We start from the raw sequence: 20,631 nt of genomic DNA, 5'->3' as shown, positions 1-20,631 counted from the left end.
CACCGAGGAGGGAATACACCACTCGCGTGGCCTGTACATAAATTTATCTAAAATCTCCGACATTTGATTTCATTTTTCACTGATTTCATTTCCATTTTTCCCGATCGGGATATAAAAATCGGGGGGAACAAAAATGTGCTCTAAATTCATGTGAATTCGGGTCGAAAAGCTTCTAATATGTTAGATTTAGGGATTTAGCTCTATTACTCTAACGAACTGCACTGGTTTGTTACAAACAGTGATGTAATTTGTGTTTCCTGCTATACAAGCTAGTGTGCATTGCTACAGACAATTCAGTGAGGGCAACTTGCTGGGTAAAAATCGGGTTTCACCCTAAAGAGGCAACCTTTAATTCGGGGTGCAAATTCGGGGAAGAAATGGGTTAAACCCTAAAACTTCAGGCTCTATTTATAATTTATTAAATCATAATCTAGCGGGCCATGGTCAAAACAAGCAGTTGGTGACTGTAAATTGATTTCTACGCAGCCACTTGCCCCCTGCACGTGCATCCCTCGGAAAAGGCGCGTCACAGCTTACCCTTTGGGGCGGGAGGAAGTGCACGATTGGTTACGAAACTGATGGGCTCAGAGTACTGCCCCTCCCCCGCATCACTCGTAGCCTGAATGCGGAAGCGATACGCCGTCGCTTCCTGCAGCCTCGACACCTTGTACGAATGGCTGAGACCCTGATACACCACTCCAAAGCTGGAAAAAGAAAAAAAAAAAAAGGGGGTATTTTTATTTTTCAGCCATAAAGATGACAAAAAAAAAAAAAACTGACCCAGTTGTCAATGAGAGAATTTGATACTCACACTCCTGGCTTAGTTTCCATCTCTAAGGTGTACTGGATCAAATCCGTGCTCTTCGGGTCACCCCAGCGCAGCTTGAGGCTGGAGTGGGTCGCACCAATGCACTCGACGGTTGGAGGACTCGGTGGCAAGGCCCGTGTACACGCCCGCACTACCGGAGTGCTCAGCGGGCCAGCACCGATACCGTTCACCGCTTGCACGCGGACCCTGGAACCGCAAAAGGTCAAAGCGTGCACTTAGTATCATATGAGTTGACGTAGAAGTTGTGTTTCCCATCAATTATGTGGCAGACACTAAAAAAAATTTGCACGTAGTTAGTTAATTAAAACTGCAAAATTAAAGGTATTTACTGAATTCTTTATTTTCTCATTTTTTTACAATGTTCATCTGAAATTCTTTTTGATTTTTAACATACCCAGTTTCACCATGTTTTACTGGGATAACACTCATTCTTAAACGATAAAAAAAAAAAACATAACCCAAAAACACAAGGCCCTGCTGACATGGACCTAGTGACAAGACAAAATTAAAGCAGCAAAATTAAAGGTATTTACTGAATTCTTTATTTTCTCTTTTTTTTTACAATGTTCATCTGAAATTCTTTTTGATTTTTAACATCACCCGGTTTCGCCATGTTTTACTGGAATAACACCTATTCTTACCCGATAAAAAAAGAAAAAAAACTGAAAACACAAGGCCCTGCTGACATGGGCCTAGTGACGAGACGCCCGAAAATCCGACAAGGAAAGGATAACAAGGATAAAGGACAACGACGAAAGGAAAGGACGTATCTGTAAAGAGGAAGGTTACTAACTTGTACAGTGTCTCTGGCTCAAGAGCAGACACGACGATATGATTGGCCTCCGTCTGGTGTAAAGTCGGCAGTGAAGAGTTGGACTCCGTTACTTCCACTTGATACCGAAGCACCTTTGATCCATGACAGTCCGGCGGGTTCCAACTGAACTCCAGGCTCGTGTGCGTAGCTGCCCACTGGATGGACCCCACGGGACCAGGAGGACCCGGTGGGGTTTCGCAGCTGACGGGTTCGGAGAAGAGGCTTGCGCCTGCGCTGTTCACCGCCTACGAGGCAATACATTTTGGTTGCTTCGCTTAAATGAACGGGAGCATTGACAGGGGTTGAACATGTTAAACACAGCCATGTCATGGTAGACAAAATTTATTTTATTTTTACTTCAAACAGAACATAACTTTTGGATGTTTCTCTAGTTTCCAATAGGGCACGTGCATAACTATTCTACTTAAGCAAAATGCTCGTTTGAATGGAACACTTAGAGCAACCTGGGGTAGTTCATGCCTTTAAATATTCATGAAATTAGACTCATCTAATACACCTCTTTGTAGGTATAATCACAAATCATTCAGAGCCTTCAGCTACGCAGCAGACCATGCAATCATGCAATCAATGCACAGTGACCACGAAACCACACGCGCAAAAAATGTTCCCGCTACCGACTGTTATTGCAGTCAGCGTTAACTCCTGTGATTTCGAAGCTACACCTATGACTGAGCAGAGCTTGCACTGCAGGTCCACGAGAACAAGAAACAGATGCAAAACCAAGGGATTTCGAGAACTGTTCAAATTAGCATTTTCGTATTCAAACGCCTCAACGGCCAGTGGGAACCATGATTTCTCAAACATACTACGGAGGGATCTGTCACTCCAGACAAACTCACCTGCACCCTGTAGCAGTAGCACGACGCTGGACTCAGCCCTTTGGCTTCGTGCTGAGGAACTCTCCCGTTATATATTTGCACAAACGCATTTGGTTCCGTGTCCTCCTCATCCTCCGCTGCTGAAGTGCTCACAGGATGTGCCTTCTGGCATTCCAGCACGTACTCCGCTAGAGCCGCTCCGTTGCATGCAGGCTCTTCCCACGTAACCAGCACTGTGGTGGGTGATTTAGGTACAGCTGTCACATCCCTAGGGGCGTCCGGTGCTCCGGCACCGCTCATTACTTCCAGCGGTTCCGACCAGGGGCCAGCCTAGATTTTATTGCAGAAATTTAGAACGGCAATGTGCAATACATCGTCATGCTCGCAGCTTCGTGTGCGAGTATGACAGAGCACGATAAGGGAACGGGAATACGGGAACACGATACGGGAACGAGGATACGGGAATGGGAATACGGGAACGGGAATACGGGAACGGGAGGTACAACTTACCCCAGCAACGTTAAAGGCACGGACTTGAAACTGGTACTGCCTACCCGGCAGGAGTCCGGCAACCACACAGTCACAGTCTGGACCTCGATATGCAAGCCTCGATGTAGATCCGTCGGATCCAAGGCCACACACCTGCACTTCATATTCAGTCACCTGAGACCCCCCGTTGTAGGATGGCATACCTGTTGGTAAAAACAGGGCACACGAATGAACATAAGACATGAAGTGAAATATTGGTTTAATCGCAGGTTAATACGGGTCAGACCGGAGTATAGAAAAAAAGAAAATATGGGTCAGACTGGAACATAGGCAGGCAACACAACCTAGAAATTTTAAAAAGTAACGAAGTTGTTGTATACTCAAAAACAAGTCAAGCCTGGGCTTAAATTACATAAATTCTATGAGGAATACAGTAAAGAAAGACAACATAACGCGAGTGACAAGAAAGGGATACGGTGGTATCTGTCACACACTGTCAATCTTTGGTGGCCACTGTGGTCTATGCTTGTCCTAGGTATTCTGCCAATCACTGGTAGATAAGAATACACGGTGGGGGGGGGGGGGGGGGGGGGGGGTCACTTTTTTAGTTAGAAAAAAGTTATATCTACATCCCAGTGGAAATGACAATAGTTAGAGCCTGAAGTTTTAAGGTTTTACCCGATTCTTCCCCGAATTTGCACCCCGAATTGAAGGTTGCCTTTTTAGGGGGAAACCCGATTTTTACCAGGCAAATTGCCCTCTCTCGGATGTCTGTAGGAATGCACACACTTACTTGTTTGGCAGAAAAATGCAGTTACATCACCGTTTGTACCAAACCGCTACAGTTAGTTTGAGTAACTGAGCCCGATTTCTCCCCGATTTTAGCGTAATGGAAGTTTTTTCACCCGAATTCGCATGAATTTATTGCACATGTTTATTTACCCGATTTTTACCCCCCCGAATATAGAAAAAAATATTTCCCGAAAACTTCAGGCTCTAACAATAGTTAATATTCTTGTAACTACAAGAGGCAAATTACCCATGAAAGCATTCATTTGTTGCATTTTTATTTTGACAATGGCAACAAAGAGTTTGGCACACTAACCCCACTTGATGTGTACAGATATGGCCCGGGGCTTCCCCTGTAGTCGTGGTGGATCACATCGCCCAGGGCAGACAGGGAGGGTCGTGATGCTCGATATTTCAGAAAACTGGATACAAAATACAGACACAGTCACGTATGCAAAAATAGCTCTCAACACTGTTTTGTAAAAAAAATCTTCAAAAAACCTAATCCTAAAGCTGCAAATGGAAAGTGGGATAGCTTAGTGTGGCAAGCTGTGCAAACGTGTGATATATACAAATTCCTGTCTGCAGCTGTGCTATATTCAAGTGCAACCACTGCAAAGTCACTGATGCTTGAGGACCCTTTGATGAGGTACAAAATAAACTAATAAATAAAATATTAAATACTGTAAAAGTGGTTAATTTCGTGGTCTTAATAATATTCTGGAATATTTTGTGGGACCTAAATTTCACGCATTCGTGTGGAACCAGACGGAAGTGGATATCGCGGGTTCATCACGCTGCCGACAGTAAACAGCGACAATTACCCCGCTTCTACTGCCAGGCTAGCTTATAGAGGCTTACTGTGAACTCCAATCCCGTAACAATGGCATACGTGCTGGTTTTGTGAAAGCAGGTAGTACCTGCAATGCCAAGTGATACACTATGCGAATAAGCTACTGATGCTGAAGTGGTATTTCAATTACAGAAATGTTTCACAAGAACAAATTTGTGAGAAGAAAGGTCATCAAGTAAATCAGTTTGTCTTTGTGGAGCTCATATCGGCGCGAATTCCATTGCCCATACTTTTTCATCCCCGCTACCGATATTTCGCGGAACCTTAATTTCGCAAAAAAAAGTTCGATCGCGAAAATTAAGTCCAAGAAAATTTCTACTTTTACAGTAAATAAATAAATAAAATAAATAAAATGTCTTTACCTCACTGCGTCCACCAATGCTGTGGCAATTCACTCGCAACCTGTATGTAGTTCCCGGTTCCAACTCTGCACAAACGTGTTCTCGGTCAGGCCCGCTGTATACCGGCACGAATCCTGGAAGTAACAGGAATTTGCTTTGGCTTTGTTCGCTAAGCAGGCCGTCACAGGAAGTTTCAGGGGCCAACTCCTGACCTTTTCCAGAGTCCAGCTCCAGGGAATAGCCGTCAACAGGTGCCCCACCTTCATCTTTCGGTGCATCTGCAAATTAAAACAATATATCTTAACCAATAAACAAAAACCAAATAATCAGGAACAATCAAGGCTGGCAACAAATATACATATTGCCCCCCCATACTCTTAGACACTCCACTCATACTTAGAGCCCGAAGTTTTCGGGAAAAAGTTTTTTTTTTCTAAATTCGGAGGGTAACAATCGGGTATATAAACGTGTGCACTAAATTCATGCAAATTCGGGTGAAAAAACTTCCAGTATGCTAAATTCAGGAAGAAATCGGGTTCAGTTACTCAAACTAACTGTTAGTGGTTTCGTCCAAACGGTGATGTAACTGCATTTGCTGCCAAACAAGTAAGTTAGTGCATTCCTACTGACATCCCAGTGAGGGCAATTTGCCGGGTAAATATCGGGTCTCACCCTAAAGAGGCAACTCTCAATCGGGGAGCAAATTTGGGGAAGAATCGGGTTAAACCCTAAAACTTCAGGCTCTAAATATAGATCTTAGCCCATAATCAATAACGAGAGATAAAAACAATAAAACGCAAAATAATCAGAAACAATCAACAATCAAGACAGGCAACAAATATTGTACCCATACTCTTAGACACTCCACTCGTACCAGACCTAGATCGAAGATACAGACAGAACTTGGGACTCTATTCAAGTGCAAAACTTCCAAAAAACTACAACCCACACTTGAAAAAAAAATGACTTCTTTGCTTCCTAAAGTGTTCTATGAACTTGTTATGCAAGCCAGTGCTACTCCATACTATTAAAGTAAAGTGTTCTAGTTGGCAGTGTGACATGCTGAGTTCCTCCACCATTTACGAGACTCACAGAATAAAATTTTGAAATGCAAATAATTCCCTAGAATATCAAAAGTTGACAGATGTCCACGCACTTTTCATGAAACAAGGACATCTGATACACCACCATATTCAAATAGTGTGATAATTTGCATAATTTTCACCATGCACCTGCGCATGTTACTTGCTGCCGTAGCCAAAAAACAAAACAAAAATTATAAGGGGGGGGGGGGGGGACTTCATTCTTGTCTAACACTCAGTGGCTTCACTAATTGTAGATAACTGAATACCACTTCAGCTTATAAGACAAAGCACCTTTAGGAACACATCAATGCTGCACAATAAGGAAAAAGCTCACCCCAGGATGCGGTAAAACTGTGACTATGCAGACGACCCTTAGCACTGACGCGACCTGGTCTTCCAGGATGGTCCGGTGTGGTCCTGAAGCTGCTGGCAACACTAGGAATACTTGTGCCATCGTCATTGTGAGCTGTCAGCTGTTGAGAAACACGCAAGGTCAAACAAGTAAAATACGGCACGTCATTACAACTGTGTGCAGAAGATGACTCTAGCAACGATTACTCTTACTCGATCAACGAAGATTACTCTAGACGTTGTCGGGGAGGCAGGAGAAGACTTAAAAAAAGAAGCGGGCACACAGAACATTGGAAAGTAAAGTATTGTAAAGTATTGGAAAGTAAAGTAAAGTAGTAAAGCGCAGCGTATTCATAACCCATTGACCTCCTCCTGAAGTTTTAGGGGTTTACCCGATTCTTCCCCGAATTTGCATGAATTGGAATTTTTTTTCACCCGAATTCGCATGAATTTAGTGCACGTTTATTTACCTGATTTTTACCCACCGAATTTAGAAAAAAAAATGTTTCCCAAAAACCTCAGGCTCTATGTTTCTTGCATAAAGTGACAGTTTGCATTTTAGTTTAATGGTTAGATGCTGCATCGAAAGAATGGAACTACGTACCTCAATTCATGAAATGATAACACCATGCAAAAATATCGTACACTACAAAATTGTTGGAATCAAGAGGTAAAAAAACGCATTACCCTAAAGCGGTATTCTGTATTCCGAGTCAGCTTCAGGCAACTGCAGCAGGTTTCAGCGCCATTGTACACAGGCAGAAAGCCATGTTGCTACATTTTGTAGAGAGAAAGAGAGAAAAAAAAGGTGAGTGAACTGAGTGAGCTCTGCAATGTAAACCAAAGGTCATACTATAATCTATGTACCGAATTCTCCTGCTCCATGGTTACTGTGAAGGAATCGTCGGAGGCTCTCGCTGTCCATTCCAGTACAATGCTTGTGACTCCGATTTCCTTTGCTCGTGGAGGATCTGGTTGCGAAGGAGCCGTCCCGCATGTGGAGAATTTGCCCACAGCACTCCATTCACTGCAGAAAGGAAGAGAGAGAGAGAGAGAATAGTAATAATCAGCATGTGAAAATTACGATGACACAGGTAACAGGAAGGGTGGGATACCAGCATAGGTAGTTAGCGGCAGGGGCGGATCTAAGATTTTTCCGAGGGGGGGGGGGGGTCCGCTATATACAAGTGCCAGGTGCATGCTGGGATTGGTCCATTGAACCCTATGCTTAAGTCTGGAATTGAGGAGGGGTCCGGACCCCTGGACCCCCCTCACCCCCCTAGATCCGCGCCTGGTTAGCGGATGTGTTCGGTAGTTTATCCAGAATTGCAAATGTGGGGGGGTATAGGAAAAAAAAATTGGGGTAGTGGTCATCATTAGGGCTATGTCGTAAATTTAAAAAATTAGAAGGGCGTTGGGGGTGGTCTGGATAAATCAATGGCCCGTGTTCACAGCCTCCCACAGGGTACCTTCCACCAAGCTTAACGTATAATAACATATATAATAACAAAATTTAGTAACATAACAATTAATATAACAAAACTATATTTTTAAATGAATAATTATATACAAAAAAATTATAATAATTTAGTCCATGCCTACACCAAGATCGTAACGCCAGAGTACACATAAATGATAAGAAACACGTAAAAATTCTATGCTAAAAAAAAAAGAGAGCAGTATCACTGCACTAAAAGAGGTCCCTCAAAATCCATCATTCATCCCTCCTTTGTACATGGGGATAGCTAGGCAGGCACGCACTAGTTACATCATGTCTTTTCTAACACAAAATGCAAGTTAGCGTAGATGGCACATTGTGGGGCGCATAACAAGCTTGCTGGATGCTCACCTTCGTCCTACGGCGTTTGCCGCAGCGAGACGGAAGCAGTACGCCGTAGAGGCGGACAATTTGGCCACCTTGAATTGCTTTTGAGGTCCAGAGAACACTTCCTCAAAATCTTTTCCATTGTTTCCCTATCAGACAAACGAGAGGGTCGTTTTATTGTCAACTCTGCTAGCCTGCACATGCACAAGGACGTACCTGATCACATTCGAGTACGTAGGAGGTTATCTTGGACCCGTTGTCGCAAGGAGCCTAGAGGAAAAAAATGAGGTGAATCGTAAGGTAATAAGCAGCTGGCCACAGAGATGAGTGTTTGAGCTATTCATTTTTCTCGTGCCTGCGAACGGAATATTAAGGTATAATGTGTCATCTAATAAGTAAAGTAACATAAGCAACAGCACAGGTGAGCAAAAAGTACCAAGCAGCAGCAGTACAGATGTTATTGGTAATCCTCAAAATATGATGAATGCACTTAAAATGTGACTGTTACTGATGTAAAATATTGGAAGTTGTCTAGTAATATCTACTACAGGCACACACACAAAAAAAATTTAGAACAAACATCTGGGATAGTCAACATCAGTGTTGGATAGCTTATGCAAAAAAAAAGGGGGGGGGCAAAGCTTATCATTGAGACTGAATTAGGATAAAGCATGCATATATATATCATTCTTCTAGGACGTATTCATAACTGAAGATTTTGGAACAACTTATCAGTCATATAGAAAAGGTATACAATGGCAGTGAACACTTTTTGGGTAAGAAAGCGTTGGTGGCATCGCAAGTGTTCCCCATGAGACGGAAGCAAATTCAAGCTTTGGCAGTACGAGAGCATTATACAAGTACAAGAGAACGTTACAGAGAGCCCTTGGCTGGGCGTTTTTGACGTAGTTAGTTTTAAATACACACAGTAATGACAGGACCGACTTACGTTCCACTTTAGGGAAAGGCTGTTTTTGGTCCGACTGACCAGCTTCGGCGGCTGCGGAACATCTGGTTCACACGTCTTTGTTTGAAATGTACACCCTGATATAAACAGACATTGAATGAAATTTAAAAAAAAATAAAAAATGCAATTCCCATATTGCTGTTCATCCCTGGAAAATCTAACTTACTTTGAGAGGGACTCCCCTTGACTTCATCTAAACAGGCTTGAACACTGAAATCAACATATACATGATTATATGCACATATAGATTGTCTTCAGAATGAGACGCTAAGCCTAAGATATCGTACCATACAAAATACTCTGTTGCAGGCTTTAACTCTTCCAGATTACTTTCCAATACTTTGCCACTGAAAAGAAAAATAAGAAACAGGAACGTTGATTTAGAGTTGGCCAACAGTAACACCTACTACTCGGAACTAATAAACTACAATGCAATTCCGTTAATTCGAACTTGAAGGGGACCAAGAATTTGTTCGAACTAAAGGGAGACACGTTGAATGAGTGCTTGATATGTTGGCAGCGCATACAAGCTGCCGCCTTGCCGCACATCTCTAGTCACGAGGCAGGAATGTAAGAGGCAAATTCTTTCCAAAATATTTATTTACAGGCGAGCATCAAAGCAGATCAAGACAATAAATAATCTTATACACCAGGGGTCGAACCCTGAACTGAACTGTAATCATTTCTTTCTCTCCCCTACGCCTATCTACCACGTGGCTCTTCTCTCTTCTGTTGTTTTTTTTTTTTTTCCTTTATGAATTGGCGATAGCCTTTTGCAATGGAGTTCAATGGTATGCTAGCTGTACGCAGTTTCCCAGCACGTTTTGGTGCAGTAAAAGATTATCTGCTGTGAACTGCATGGTTCTTTGTACCTGAAGCGTACATGAAGCGCAGAGGCGAGGGACTAAGAAGAAGGAAGAAGGAGCAAGCCATCGCCAGAACCTGATATTAATTCTCACATGTGGTACACTGATTAGCACAGCACATGTAAACAGGTTCGAACCGATTAATATCGGTTCAAACCATTTGCCGGCAAGACAAACCGGTTGCGCCGAACCCGAACCCATAACCTTGAACCGAACCCCAAAAAATAACGGCTTCGAGCCTTGTTATACACGGCTGCATTCATTTTTTTCAGCCATGACTCTATAAACGCTGTTTACAATATGTTAAGCGCAACCCAACCATGAACCCTGCGAGCGCGAATATCGCCAACACAATTCCAGAAAATATTGAATTTGTGCCTTTTTCCTGGTTGTGCAGTCAGCAGGAAGGGTTCTGATCCTTTCAAAATAGCGAGGTTTGCTTGCTTTGCCGACGACAGGCAAGTGACATCGTTCTGTGCTGGTCACGCTTGCGCACAACATTAACTTGATTCGTTCCTTCTCTTTCGTCTGGCAGAAGTATCCCCTTCATGAGTATCCCAGCGGGCACAGGGCCGGCACTTCCTGGCCGATGTTTAGCCGATGTTTAGCCGACGTTTAGCCGACGTTTAGCCGACGTTTAGCCGACGTGTAGCCGACGTGTAGCCGACGTGTAGCCGATGTGTAGCCGATGTGTAGCCGATGTGTAGCCGATGTTTAGCCGGGAGCAACCAGGCAATCTTGTTGTGCACGTTCATATGTTTGAATTACCGGGCGTTTTCCCCCGCTGAAATACACGTGGCTTTGCGGGGAGACGAGCATCAGTTCTAATTATCCAGAAGTTCAAATTAACGGGATTGCACTGAAATAGGACAAAAGCTACCACAGCACTAATTACCATTTCAGAACTTTTTGAGATTTCTCCACTCCTTTCTCCAACAGTAACAGCTCGTACATAATCATATCAAGGTTGCTAAGCAGCGGTGATTGCGTTGTTCCCTCTGCCTCAGAAGACGACTCTCCGTTAGACGGCGCTGGAGTAGGTGCCGTCCACCTGGCCAATGCCGTTCGAGATGCCACCTCAGACACCACAGGGGCGGCCAATGAGGATAGGAGTGTCCGTAATGTTGACGTGTCTGAAATTCAAGAAAGGCGAAATAAGAGGAAAAGTTAGTAATGTACGCACATTTCAGCAGCGCATACTTTGATGTGCAAGATATAAACGGAGCAACTCAAGGCCGTTTTAGTTCATACTTTGGCAATTCTCAGGTGAGGGGGGGGTCTCTGAATGTCTAGGCTACTTCACACCTGACTTTGGTCTACATGCACGTTTACAGGAAGTGCCTGAATACTCACTGCTGCACTTTTAGTGAGCTTATCGAGAGACATTCATTCAAGTCTGCACAATTCTTACACAGCAGAGTTCAAGTACAGCATTTACCATTTGTATTCAACGTCGTGTGGAAAAAACTTATGTCCCCTAGTAGAGTTAGGAGCGAAATGTCAGTCAGTACTGTTATCCTTTAGGACAGTGGTTCTGGGTTATGCGTGTATCAGAGAACCCTTGTGTGTGCAAGGGGGTAAGTGAATCTATGAGACTTTTTCGGGTTAAACCTGAATTCTGCCCGGTTATTCCCCCCCGAACTGACCTTCGACCAATTCGGTTTACGATTGATTACGATTGATACCAATACGATTTCTCCCCGAATTCCAGTCACTATGAAACCCTCAACCCTCACACAACATCTTGGCCCAATATTGGGCCAAGATGGTGTCTATGCCTTCGGGGATTAGCGCGCCCCCGAAAAAAAAAGATTAGGAAAATACTTAACATACAAGATGAGAAAGAAAAACACCCGAAGGCACAATTATTGCCCGATTTCTCCCAGAACAGAATTACAGGCTTAAAAATAGTGCCCAAATTTTACCCCCCCCCCCCCCCCCCGAATCTGAGAAAGGCATTTGACCCGAAAAAGTCACTTCCTATGTATAAGTGGTTAAATTCACGGGCTCAATAATTCGCGAATTTGTGAGGAGCCAGCATCAGGCAATTATTCGCGGTACTGCGGTGTGTTGACCCTGCACCATGCGTCTTAGGGGCTCTCCACCTTGAAAATCCAGGAAGAAGTTAACAAAAGGTATCATAACTGGGTGATAACCAGTTGCATTTGTCTCCTTCTGAGCCCTTCTGACTGAGAGGGCTGCGATTAGGGGTCCTTACACGGCCGGTATCTGGGTCACTGCCGAACTGCCCTGTCTCCCGTCATTCCTGTCACCGCATTGAGCAGGTACGATTGGCATTCGGTAGCGATGCGGCCGGCAAGTTTTACGAAGGCATGATCTGTGTGACAGCGTGCTTAAACCCATACACGCTTGCTGGATGATCCAGGCTTACAAGGAACTGGGATCACGGGACGCAGACGTCCGCGCGGGATTCATAAATAGGGCCTGACTTTTTCGGGTTTTATTTTTGGCCAAATTCGGGGGGTAAATATCGGGTGATATTTTTCATTTGAAAATTCGGGTGTATTCGGGTTAAATCCCGTTATGGCATATTCTGTCGTCAGGAATTCGGGTGCATTCGGGTGATTTTTTTTGTTTAACAAAAATTTGTCTTAACATGGAACTAATGTTTAGCAATGTTATCAAACTTTATTTGAATGCACGCTTATGAGTGTGCCACGCGACCCAGATGTTTTCGGGTAGATTCGGGTTAAACTCGAATTTTACAGATTTCGTTCGGGGGGGTAAATATCGGGCGGATACGGGTTTAACCCTAAAAAGTCAGGCCCTATTCATAAACCATGTACACAAGTTGCCTCAGTGTGCTGGGTAAAATTTCTTACCTATTTCGTTCGCGTATCTTTCTGTCATAGGTTCCAATATTTCACGGAACTTTAAATTTCCCGAAGAAGAGAGCGCTCGCGAATTTCGCGAAAATTACTACTTATACAGTGGTTTACGATAACAAACTGTTAGTGTGAAATGAGGTCATTTATTGCATGCAAGAGAGACACCATCAAACAAAGGTTGGGCTGTTTCATTTTCACGTACTCTGCGCATTTGCGCGGTTTAATGTTGCATAAGGTGGCAATGTTTTGAATGATAAGTAGACCCTGAAGTTTTCGGGTTTTATATTTTTCCAAATTCGGGGGGTAGAAATCGGGTCAATAAATTGATGTCGAAAATTCATGCAAATTCGGGCAGAAAAATTACCATCAGACTGAGTTCGGGGAGAAATCAGGCATTATTGTAGAATAAACGTTCACTGTACCGTTTATCCAGAGTGCCAGAAGTAAGGGGCAGTCGCATATTTTGTGAGAAACTAGTATGTCGATGCCTTGAGGTGCCTAGCCTAGGTGCAGTTTTGCAGGTAGAAATCGGGTTTAACCCTAGATAGGGGAACCTCAATTCGGGGTGCAAATTCGGGGAAGAATCGGGTAAAACCCTAAAACTTCAGGCTCTAATGATAAGCAAGGGTCTCGTGGACCCCTGGAAATGCCTTTCGTGGACCCCCATTTGAGAACCACTGCTCTAAAACATGTGACTTGAGTGAGACGATACTATAGCTAGTAGCAGATGTGTTGTAGCGGGACACTTGAATGACAGTTACAGCGCCTGCAACACACATCATCAATGATACAATACTCAAGTACTGACCAGAGCTTTCAGAAGAATTATTTCTGTTTGTTCGTTCTCTGCTAGAAGGCCTTGGTGAACTATGGCCTAGAAGTAGGAGAAAACAAGACAAGCAATGTAAGAACTTAGAATGGACAAAGTGACAACAAGCACCCTTCGGGCCGGTTGAAAGGGAATTTGCTTAGAACCGTGTGTCTTAGGGATAGCTCCCCTGCCTGCCCTTTTGCATGGGCACCTTTTATAAAATCGTAATAAGCCATAAAAACACAAACAAACAAACAACAAACAAACAAACAAACAAACTGCCAGCGGAAGAAGCTGCGGAACAAGGAAAGCTGCAGCAATTAGCCTGGGGAACAGAGACTGAGCTCCGCTGGCAATGCAACAGAAAAATCGCCCCATGCACACTGGGATAATATTGCGACACTCACTTGATTTCGGTGACACTGAGCCAGAGCTACCGGACGTCGTCGCTGCAGGTGCAGCGAGGGGACCTCTTGATTCCAGCTTTTTCCTGAGCTTGTAGAATTGCTTCTGAGCACGCTCATCCTTGTGTGCCGACTGAGTTGCCTGCTGCTGCTGCGGCTGCAGCACGGTCGTCGTCACCGTCTGCTGTCCGCCTGGAGGCATGTGACCTGCGCCTGCATGAGTGGCTCCCAACACGTGCTCGGAGTTCGCAGGGTGATACCCGTTTGAGCACGTACCAAACTGGGACTGAGGTTGCTGCTGCTGTGCTTGCATACCTAGTATCGCATAAAATATGTGCCACACGGTCAGAGTTGGCTGACGCAAATGATTGTAATGTTGTAATGTAATACACTAATGATGGCAGCAACGAAGTGCAGCAACAAAAGGCAGCAACAATTTGTACTAACGATTGCAATAACGATTTGTAATGTTGCTTGTGGCTCATGTACACTGGAAAGACCTTAAGGTACAGTCGCATCTGTTCCAGTCCATTGCGAAAAATATAGTGTCATTTTATTCCTCAGGACCTCTGACCACCGTATCAAAAATCCCACGCGAAACAAAGGCGTAGCTTGACTGTTATTCTACGGAATACATCACAAGTGCAGACGTCAGATATTGAGTGTATTCTGGAATGCCCTCTCTGGAAAAGTGAGCAAACGTCGCTCCCTAAGCACCAATGAGGGTGCGACCTTGAGAAAAGGAATGCCACGGGCGCCTCATAGAATTACGGGGCATCTGGACGGCGCCTTTACACCTCTGAGCATAGCACTCTCACTACTCTGCTTTGGGAGCGACGGCACATCGTCTTAGCACCTGCGGCCGCTGACAGTTTCTTATTTAATATATCTGAGGACTTTCTGGACAAAAAAATTAGCCAAATATTAGTCGGCCATGCTGATGCCACACATGATGGTATCGGTTTCATAGATGGGTTTCCGGATGAGACCGGCCCTCCAGAGTATGAACACCCCCAACACCCCACAAAATTTTTGCTGAAAACTGCCCTTCCTGTTGAGAGACTCTTACACAAGATGTTTTTGTTAATTAATAGTATAGCCTTATTGGCTTGTCCATAAACGGCGCCCTTAATTAAAGTGCACCTTTTTTTTTTTTAACCATGCATGGTTGAAATCCCCTCCAGACCCCTCCTCCACATTCGTCCGTCCTCATGTTCCTCCTCTTCCTTCTTTACTACCAGACACATGTTCCCTGTTGGGTGTGCACACAGCTTGCACAAAGGGGCATCTGTCAACCATGGGCGTACCACTCGGTGTGAGGCGATGTAAATGAGCACAACAACTGACAATCAATGAACACTAGTACTTTTTAGAAAAAAAATAAAACTGGACTACTTCACCGACGAGCAAAGACACTGCAGAGCCCAGAAGAATCATCGCGAACTCACATTGAGAACAATCGTGCTGACTTGTTAAGAAAAAAACATTGTTCACCCACCTTGAGAAGGATGTGCACCAAGTGTTGGTTGCATGGCAGGATGGAATTGTCCCTGAAAAGGTGGAGGGGCAGCAGGAGCATAAGGGAAGAATGGGGCACCTGTTGGAGCTGCTGTTGCTGCGGGAGTCTGAAGACAATGGAATGGCACAGGGTTAAGAGGACTGCCTTCATTGTATGGACAGCTTTGAAATTGTTAATTGAAGGAGCAATGAGGTGACATATAACACTGACCAAAGACACAGTACTGTTGTGGAGCGAGCTGCCCTGATGATGATGTACGGAAATAGAGAAGTGATATTGATAAATGATTGTTCATTTAGCATTTCATAACACTGCCAGTTGTAGAATATGTCATTTACTATTTTACAATTTTATTAATTTTTATTGTCTAGCTACTTGAAGGATAATGAATGGTTCGTGCACTAGAAAATCTTTGCATCGTGCTGCTTGTCATACAGTTGCGCTGTAGCTAACATTTGCCTATACGGATGATGCCGCTTTATCAGGGAGACCTCACACACAAAAGGAGGATAAGATAACCATCCTGTACATACCGCATGCCAGTAGTGCGGAGCACCGAAAAATGTTTCGGGAAAGAAATGTCGCTGTTGAAATTTACATCTCGAGTTGGTGGCTATTTTCACTAACACAAACATATTTCTTTCATTTCCTGTGAGCCAGAGAAGAAATGGCAGTAGCAAACAATCATATATAACACTGAATTAATTATCAACCCAGCATACTGCTAGGTCTCACAAAACATATTTTTGCACAATTCGGTTAGATAAGAGTTTCCAGCACTCGTTCAACCCCGCCGACACAATCCAACATGCTAAACTGGATCAATTTTTCCCGTTTACAATCAATGTTAGAGTCTAGCACATGATTTTAAAGCAAAAATGTTCCTGCAACCACAAGTAAAAGGTGAGCACCTACTTTCCTGCCTTTTACGATGCCGTGTCACAAACTGCCACGCGGAGAGTCTGAAGTATCAAAACACACCTGTGTACAGGTGGCAAGGAGAGAGAAGCTAGAGAGGGAGAGGAAGGAGCAACTCTCTCCCAGCTGAAGCAGCGGGGAGGAGAGAAGGCATCCATCGGTTTCCCTTTCCTCTCGACAATTACGTGCAACAGACAGCCACTTTGGCACAGTTGTGCTTTGTTTCCCTTGCTCCAGGAAATTAATTTATGACAACTGTTCAAATAACATCCACTTCTGCGCCGCAAGGGTGGATCGCATTGCAAGAATGCACATTTCGCCATCTGCATAAAGTTAACCAGGACCTGCCCTTGGTAACAGTAGTAGTAAGAATTTGAATTGAATATAATGGGTGGTCTTAGCTGGCCCAAGAACAACGGGTCGCACTGAGGGTATCCCTCATTACGTCATGACTGTTCTGTCCCTCTTGATGAAGCACACACATATACAGGTGAACAGCGACAAGTTTTCTTCTTTTTTTTTTTTTTTTTGAACATGCCAATGTATTCTAAAGGACATTCGTTTTCTTGTTAAAAATTGGAGTAAGATGTTGAAGACTGAGCAGAAGTTGCATTTTCATAAATACAAATTCAAGCTTTAGGCTTATCACACATAATATTCACTCTCCAAAGGTGCATTCTTTTTGAAAGAAAAGTGCTGCAGTCATGCTGCAGTCATGCTGCAGTCATGCTGCAGCAGTGCTCAAGTACATGCGAGGTGTACGATAAAAAGAACGCGAGAGGGTTGCACTCTCTGAACTAGTTGAGGATGCGCAGGCGAATAGAACGAACTTTAAAAGAAAAAAAAATTATAAAAAGAAGATGAATCACTAAACAAATACGGTAGATCAGATAGTATTTTGTATAGCTCACTACCACCTCGAATCTGCATTTTTCATTTTAGTCATATTTGATTGTCCTACCCATGCTATGTTTCTCTGGGTTACATTGCTGGTTTTCTTTCTACAAGGCACTACTAGACTAGGCAAGGAGAATGCAATCCCCTTCATGAGAAAAGCAGATTTAGAGCTTGGTGGAGGAGAGTTCATTGTGAGGCTGTTCACTGTTCATGTCAAATATGTACTCATAGTCTTGAAGCGAGGCGACAGGAGGTAAAGAACAACACAGACATATGCTCATAGTGTTTGACAACTATGACATGAATGGCACCGTCACATTTGGATGCTCGTCATGGCAGCAATTTATCGAGTTCTTCGCTGATTGCAATCACCCATCATGTTCGCAAAGCAAGCTCCTAATGTTGATTGATTGACTGATTTGACATTTCCAACAAAATCAGGTAAACCAGGAAAGTGGGAGGGAGCAAAATGTGAAGCACGACCTTGGCTATGCTCCAGATTTTGCGCCAAACTGTCGCCAAATATCATCGTCCGTGACTGCCCCACGCACACACTAAAAGCTCATCTGTTCAGTTTGCATAAGATGCTGTGTATGGTTTATTGTCTCGAGGAAACAGTGGGTTACTTTGTACCGCATTTAGGATGGTGCTGTCTACGTATTATGCAATTTGGCTCTTTGGTAACACTGGACTTGACACATTTTATGAATCAGTATTTCATTCTTTTGTGGAAATAAAAAAAGCTATGCTGGTAAGCTTTAATGTGTAGCGGTCACTCAGCTATCCGTTTTCCCCGATTCAAACTGCCAACTTCCCAAGAGTGATGCAATGTACTGAATGTTACTCAAGAGTTGTTGACAGTAAACGTTATCAAATTCCACTTTCTGAAGCTAAAAGATGGATGGAGGAATCTTCAGCTACACCCATGCTGTGAATGTTGCAAGTTACCTCGTAGACACCGACACCAACAACACTAGGTCTCTTTGATATATCCCGGTTTGCAGCACTGAGTAGCCAGCTTGCTGCACCAGTTCAAGCATCCTATTCATCTTGTAAAAGTGTGCACCTAATACCCCTGTAACACGGCAAATTGAATGTCATTCCCAACAAATGACATTCGCACCTGAATGACATTTATTTCATGTCACACGGTGAAATCAAATGGCAATACATGCGAATGATACTTCCCCTGTGAACAAGTTCGGGGAAATCACTCACTTTTCCTTCTCGCACCGGCGGAGTACCGTCGCAGTACAGAAGTAGAACAAAAAAACAACAACGATAAACCGTTTGAAGAAATGAAAGATGAAGTTGTACTCATATTGATGTACTCATATTGATGTACTCATATTGATGTACTCATATTGATGTACTCATATTGATGTACTCATATTGATGTACTCATATTGATGTACTCATATTGATGTACTCATATTGAAGTTGTACCCTGCGCATATATTTAATCACGAATTTGATAACTTTTAACACGAAGGAAGGAAGGCTAAACGCTGTTTTTTGGAGAACTACCCTCGTTCCCAGTCCCCACGTTGCCAAATGCGGTGCAGATAGGCTTCTTAGTTGTCTTTGCTTGTGGTACTTAGCCAATTAAGTGTCTTTGAAAAAGCAACGATTTTGTGAAATAATCTAATGTCTCACTAGTTTCGAGCAAAAGAAATAAAAATGTAACTATTGTACCTGTAGAATGCTTCATATGTTTGGCCCTTGTGTCTAAATTACCGACACTGACATCATTTGCGAATGACATTCTGTTTCCTCGTGTACCTCGATATAGGACAAACGAATGACATTAGGTGCGACTGTCATTCGGTTTGCTGTGTGACAGGGGTATAAGTCCTGAACAAGTTCATAGCCAGCCACATTGGAATTTCCCCTCTAAAATACTGGAAATTCCACATTTTTTTTACCATGTTGTTTGTCATTGCTTCGTTTCTCATCATCATCAAATTACGGATAATACTGGTCCACGCTGGCACAATGATCCCGACCTGTCACAAACATTCACGCAAACGGTAACGTTTCAAAGTTTACGCAGACGTTTCTCACAATAAAGACTCGCTTCAATATGTTTTTTTTTTTTTATAGTGAATATATATATAGATCCTGAAGTTTTAGGGTTTAACCCGACTGTTCCCCAAATTTGCACCCCGAATTTAAGGTTGCCACTTTAGGGTGAAACCCGATTTTTACCTGGCCAATTGCCCTCACTGAAACATCTGTAGGAACGAACACTAGTTTGTTTGGCCAGTAAACACAATTACATCACCGTTTGTACCAAACCAGTGTTTGAGTAGTAGAGCCTGATCTCTCCCCAAATTTAGCATACTGGAAGTTTTTCCAGCCGAATTTGCATGAATTTAGAGAACATGTATATTTCTCCGATTTTTACCCCCCGAATTTGGAGAAAAATATTCAGGCTCTAAATATATAATACAGGGTGAATTTAGCAAAAGTTACACATTTTGATTGAGTCATGAAAATAGAAGATGACGTCTCTGGCGCTTCAAACTTTGCAGATAGCAGTTTGCGTGTACTGGGTCTTACCCTATAAAAGTCTAACAACGCCGGCATGCCGTGCTCACTAATTACTCAATGCAGGTGGCATCGTCTACGTGTAAAGCTCATAAGGACATTCAATTATGGTAGATTTCAAAATGATTGAGCTCCGCAGCACAGAGTTATAACGCAAAACGTGCAATTCCTGCAGTCAAAACAATCAAGATGGCATTGTTGCAAAGAGAAGTTGACATGCTGCTCCCCAGACGGCGACATGTCACATATCCCGCCAGCCGGATGGAATTGCGGTTTTCATTAGCTTTCGTGTAACTGCCACATTCTGCTCCTGAAACGAGCAATGTGGCGAAGGTAATTGCCGAGATAATTAGCAGACGACAACCAAAAGGGATATCGTCCGCTTATACTGAAAGGCAGTGAAATAACCTAATGCGGAGACGTCTCTGCCAGCCAAAGTGACACGTCGCCCTCTGGGGAGCTGTGTGTCAACTGCGCTTCGCAACACCGCCATCTTGGTTGTTTTGACTACGGGAATTGCACCTTTTGCGTTATAACTTCTGGTTGCGGTGCTCAATCACTTCGATATTTACCATGATTGAATGTCCTAATGAGCTTTATATGTAGACAACACAATGTGCCACCTGCATTGAGTA

The 20,631-nt window shown here is 43.5% G+C and overlaps 1 protein-coding gene across 4 annotated transcripts in view; it reads right to left on the bottom strand.

Moving 5' to 3' along the window:
- LOC135366645 (fibronectin type-III domain-containing protein 3A-like) overlaps positions 1 to 20,631 on the bottom strand; it is a 49,554-nt gene that overhangs the window by 4,256 nt on the left and 24,667 nt on the right. For 2 of the 4 annotated variants that reach the window (XM_064599441.1, XM_064599440.1), the window contains exons 5-24: positions 15,611 to 15,737; positions 14,116 to 14,427; positions 13,706 to 13,771; positions 10,944 to 11,181; positions 9,470 to 9,529; positions 9,349 to 9,392; positions 9,165 to 9,259; positions 8,432 to 8,485; positions 8,240 to 8,364; positions 7,258 to 7,417; positions 7,078 to 7,164; positions 6,374 to 6,512; positions 5,167 to 5,232; positions 4,976 to 5,088; positions 4,077 to 4,182; positions 2,993 to 3,174; positions 2,504 to 2,812; positions 1,623 to 1,888; positions 812 to 1,015; positions 538 to 704 (exon numbers count right to left, since the gene is read on the bottom strand). In XM_064599441.1, the coding sequence (XP_064455511.1) occupies positions 538 to 704; positions 812 to 1,015; positions 1,623 to 1,888; positions 2,504 to 2,812; positions 2,993 to 3,174; positions 4,077 to 4,182; positions 4,976 to 5,088; positions 5,167 to 5,232; positions 6,374 to 6,512; positions 7,078 to 7,164; positions 7,258 to 7,417; positions 8,240 to 8,364; positions 8,432 to 8,485; positions 9,165 to 9,259; positions 9,349 to 9,392; positions 9,470 to 9,529; positions 10,944 to 11,181; positions 13,706 to 13,771; positions 14,116 to 14,427; positions 15,611 to 15,737 (2,920 nt within the window). Of the gene's footprint in view, positions 1 to 537; positions 705 to 811; positions 1,016 to 1,622; positions 1,889 to 2,503; positions 2,813 to 2,992; positions 3,175 to 4,076; positions 4,183 to 4,975; positions 5,089 to 5,166; positions 5,233 to 6,373; positions 6,513 to 7,077; positions 7,165 to 7,257; positions 7,418 to 8,239; positions 8,365 to 8,431; positions 8,486 to 9,164; positions 9,260 to 9,348; positions 9,393 to 9,469; positions 9,530 to 10,943; positions 11,182 to 13,705; positions 13,772 to 14,115; positions 14,428 to 15,610; positions 15,738 to 16,546; positions 16,635 to 20,631 lie in introns of those variants that run through there. The other 2 variants (XM_064599442.1, XM_064599443.1) reach the window with 2 other exon arrangements.

Source organism: Ornithodoros turicata, chromosome 8 (genome assembly GCF_037126465.1).
Source record: "Ornithodoros turicata isolate Travis chromosome 8, ASM3712646v1, whole genome shotgun sequence".
NCBI classification, from domain to species: Eukaryota; Metazoa; Arthropoda; class Arachnida; order Ixodida; family Argasidae; genus Ornithodoros; species Ornithodoros turicata.
This window is presented reverse-complemented; position numbering and strand designations above follow the sequence as displayed.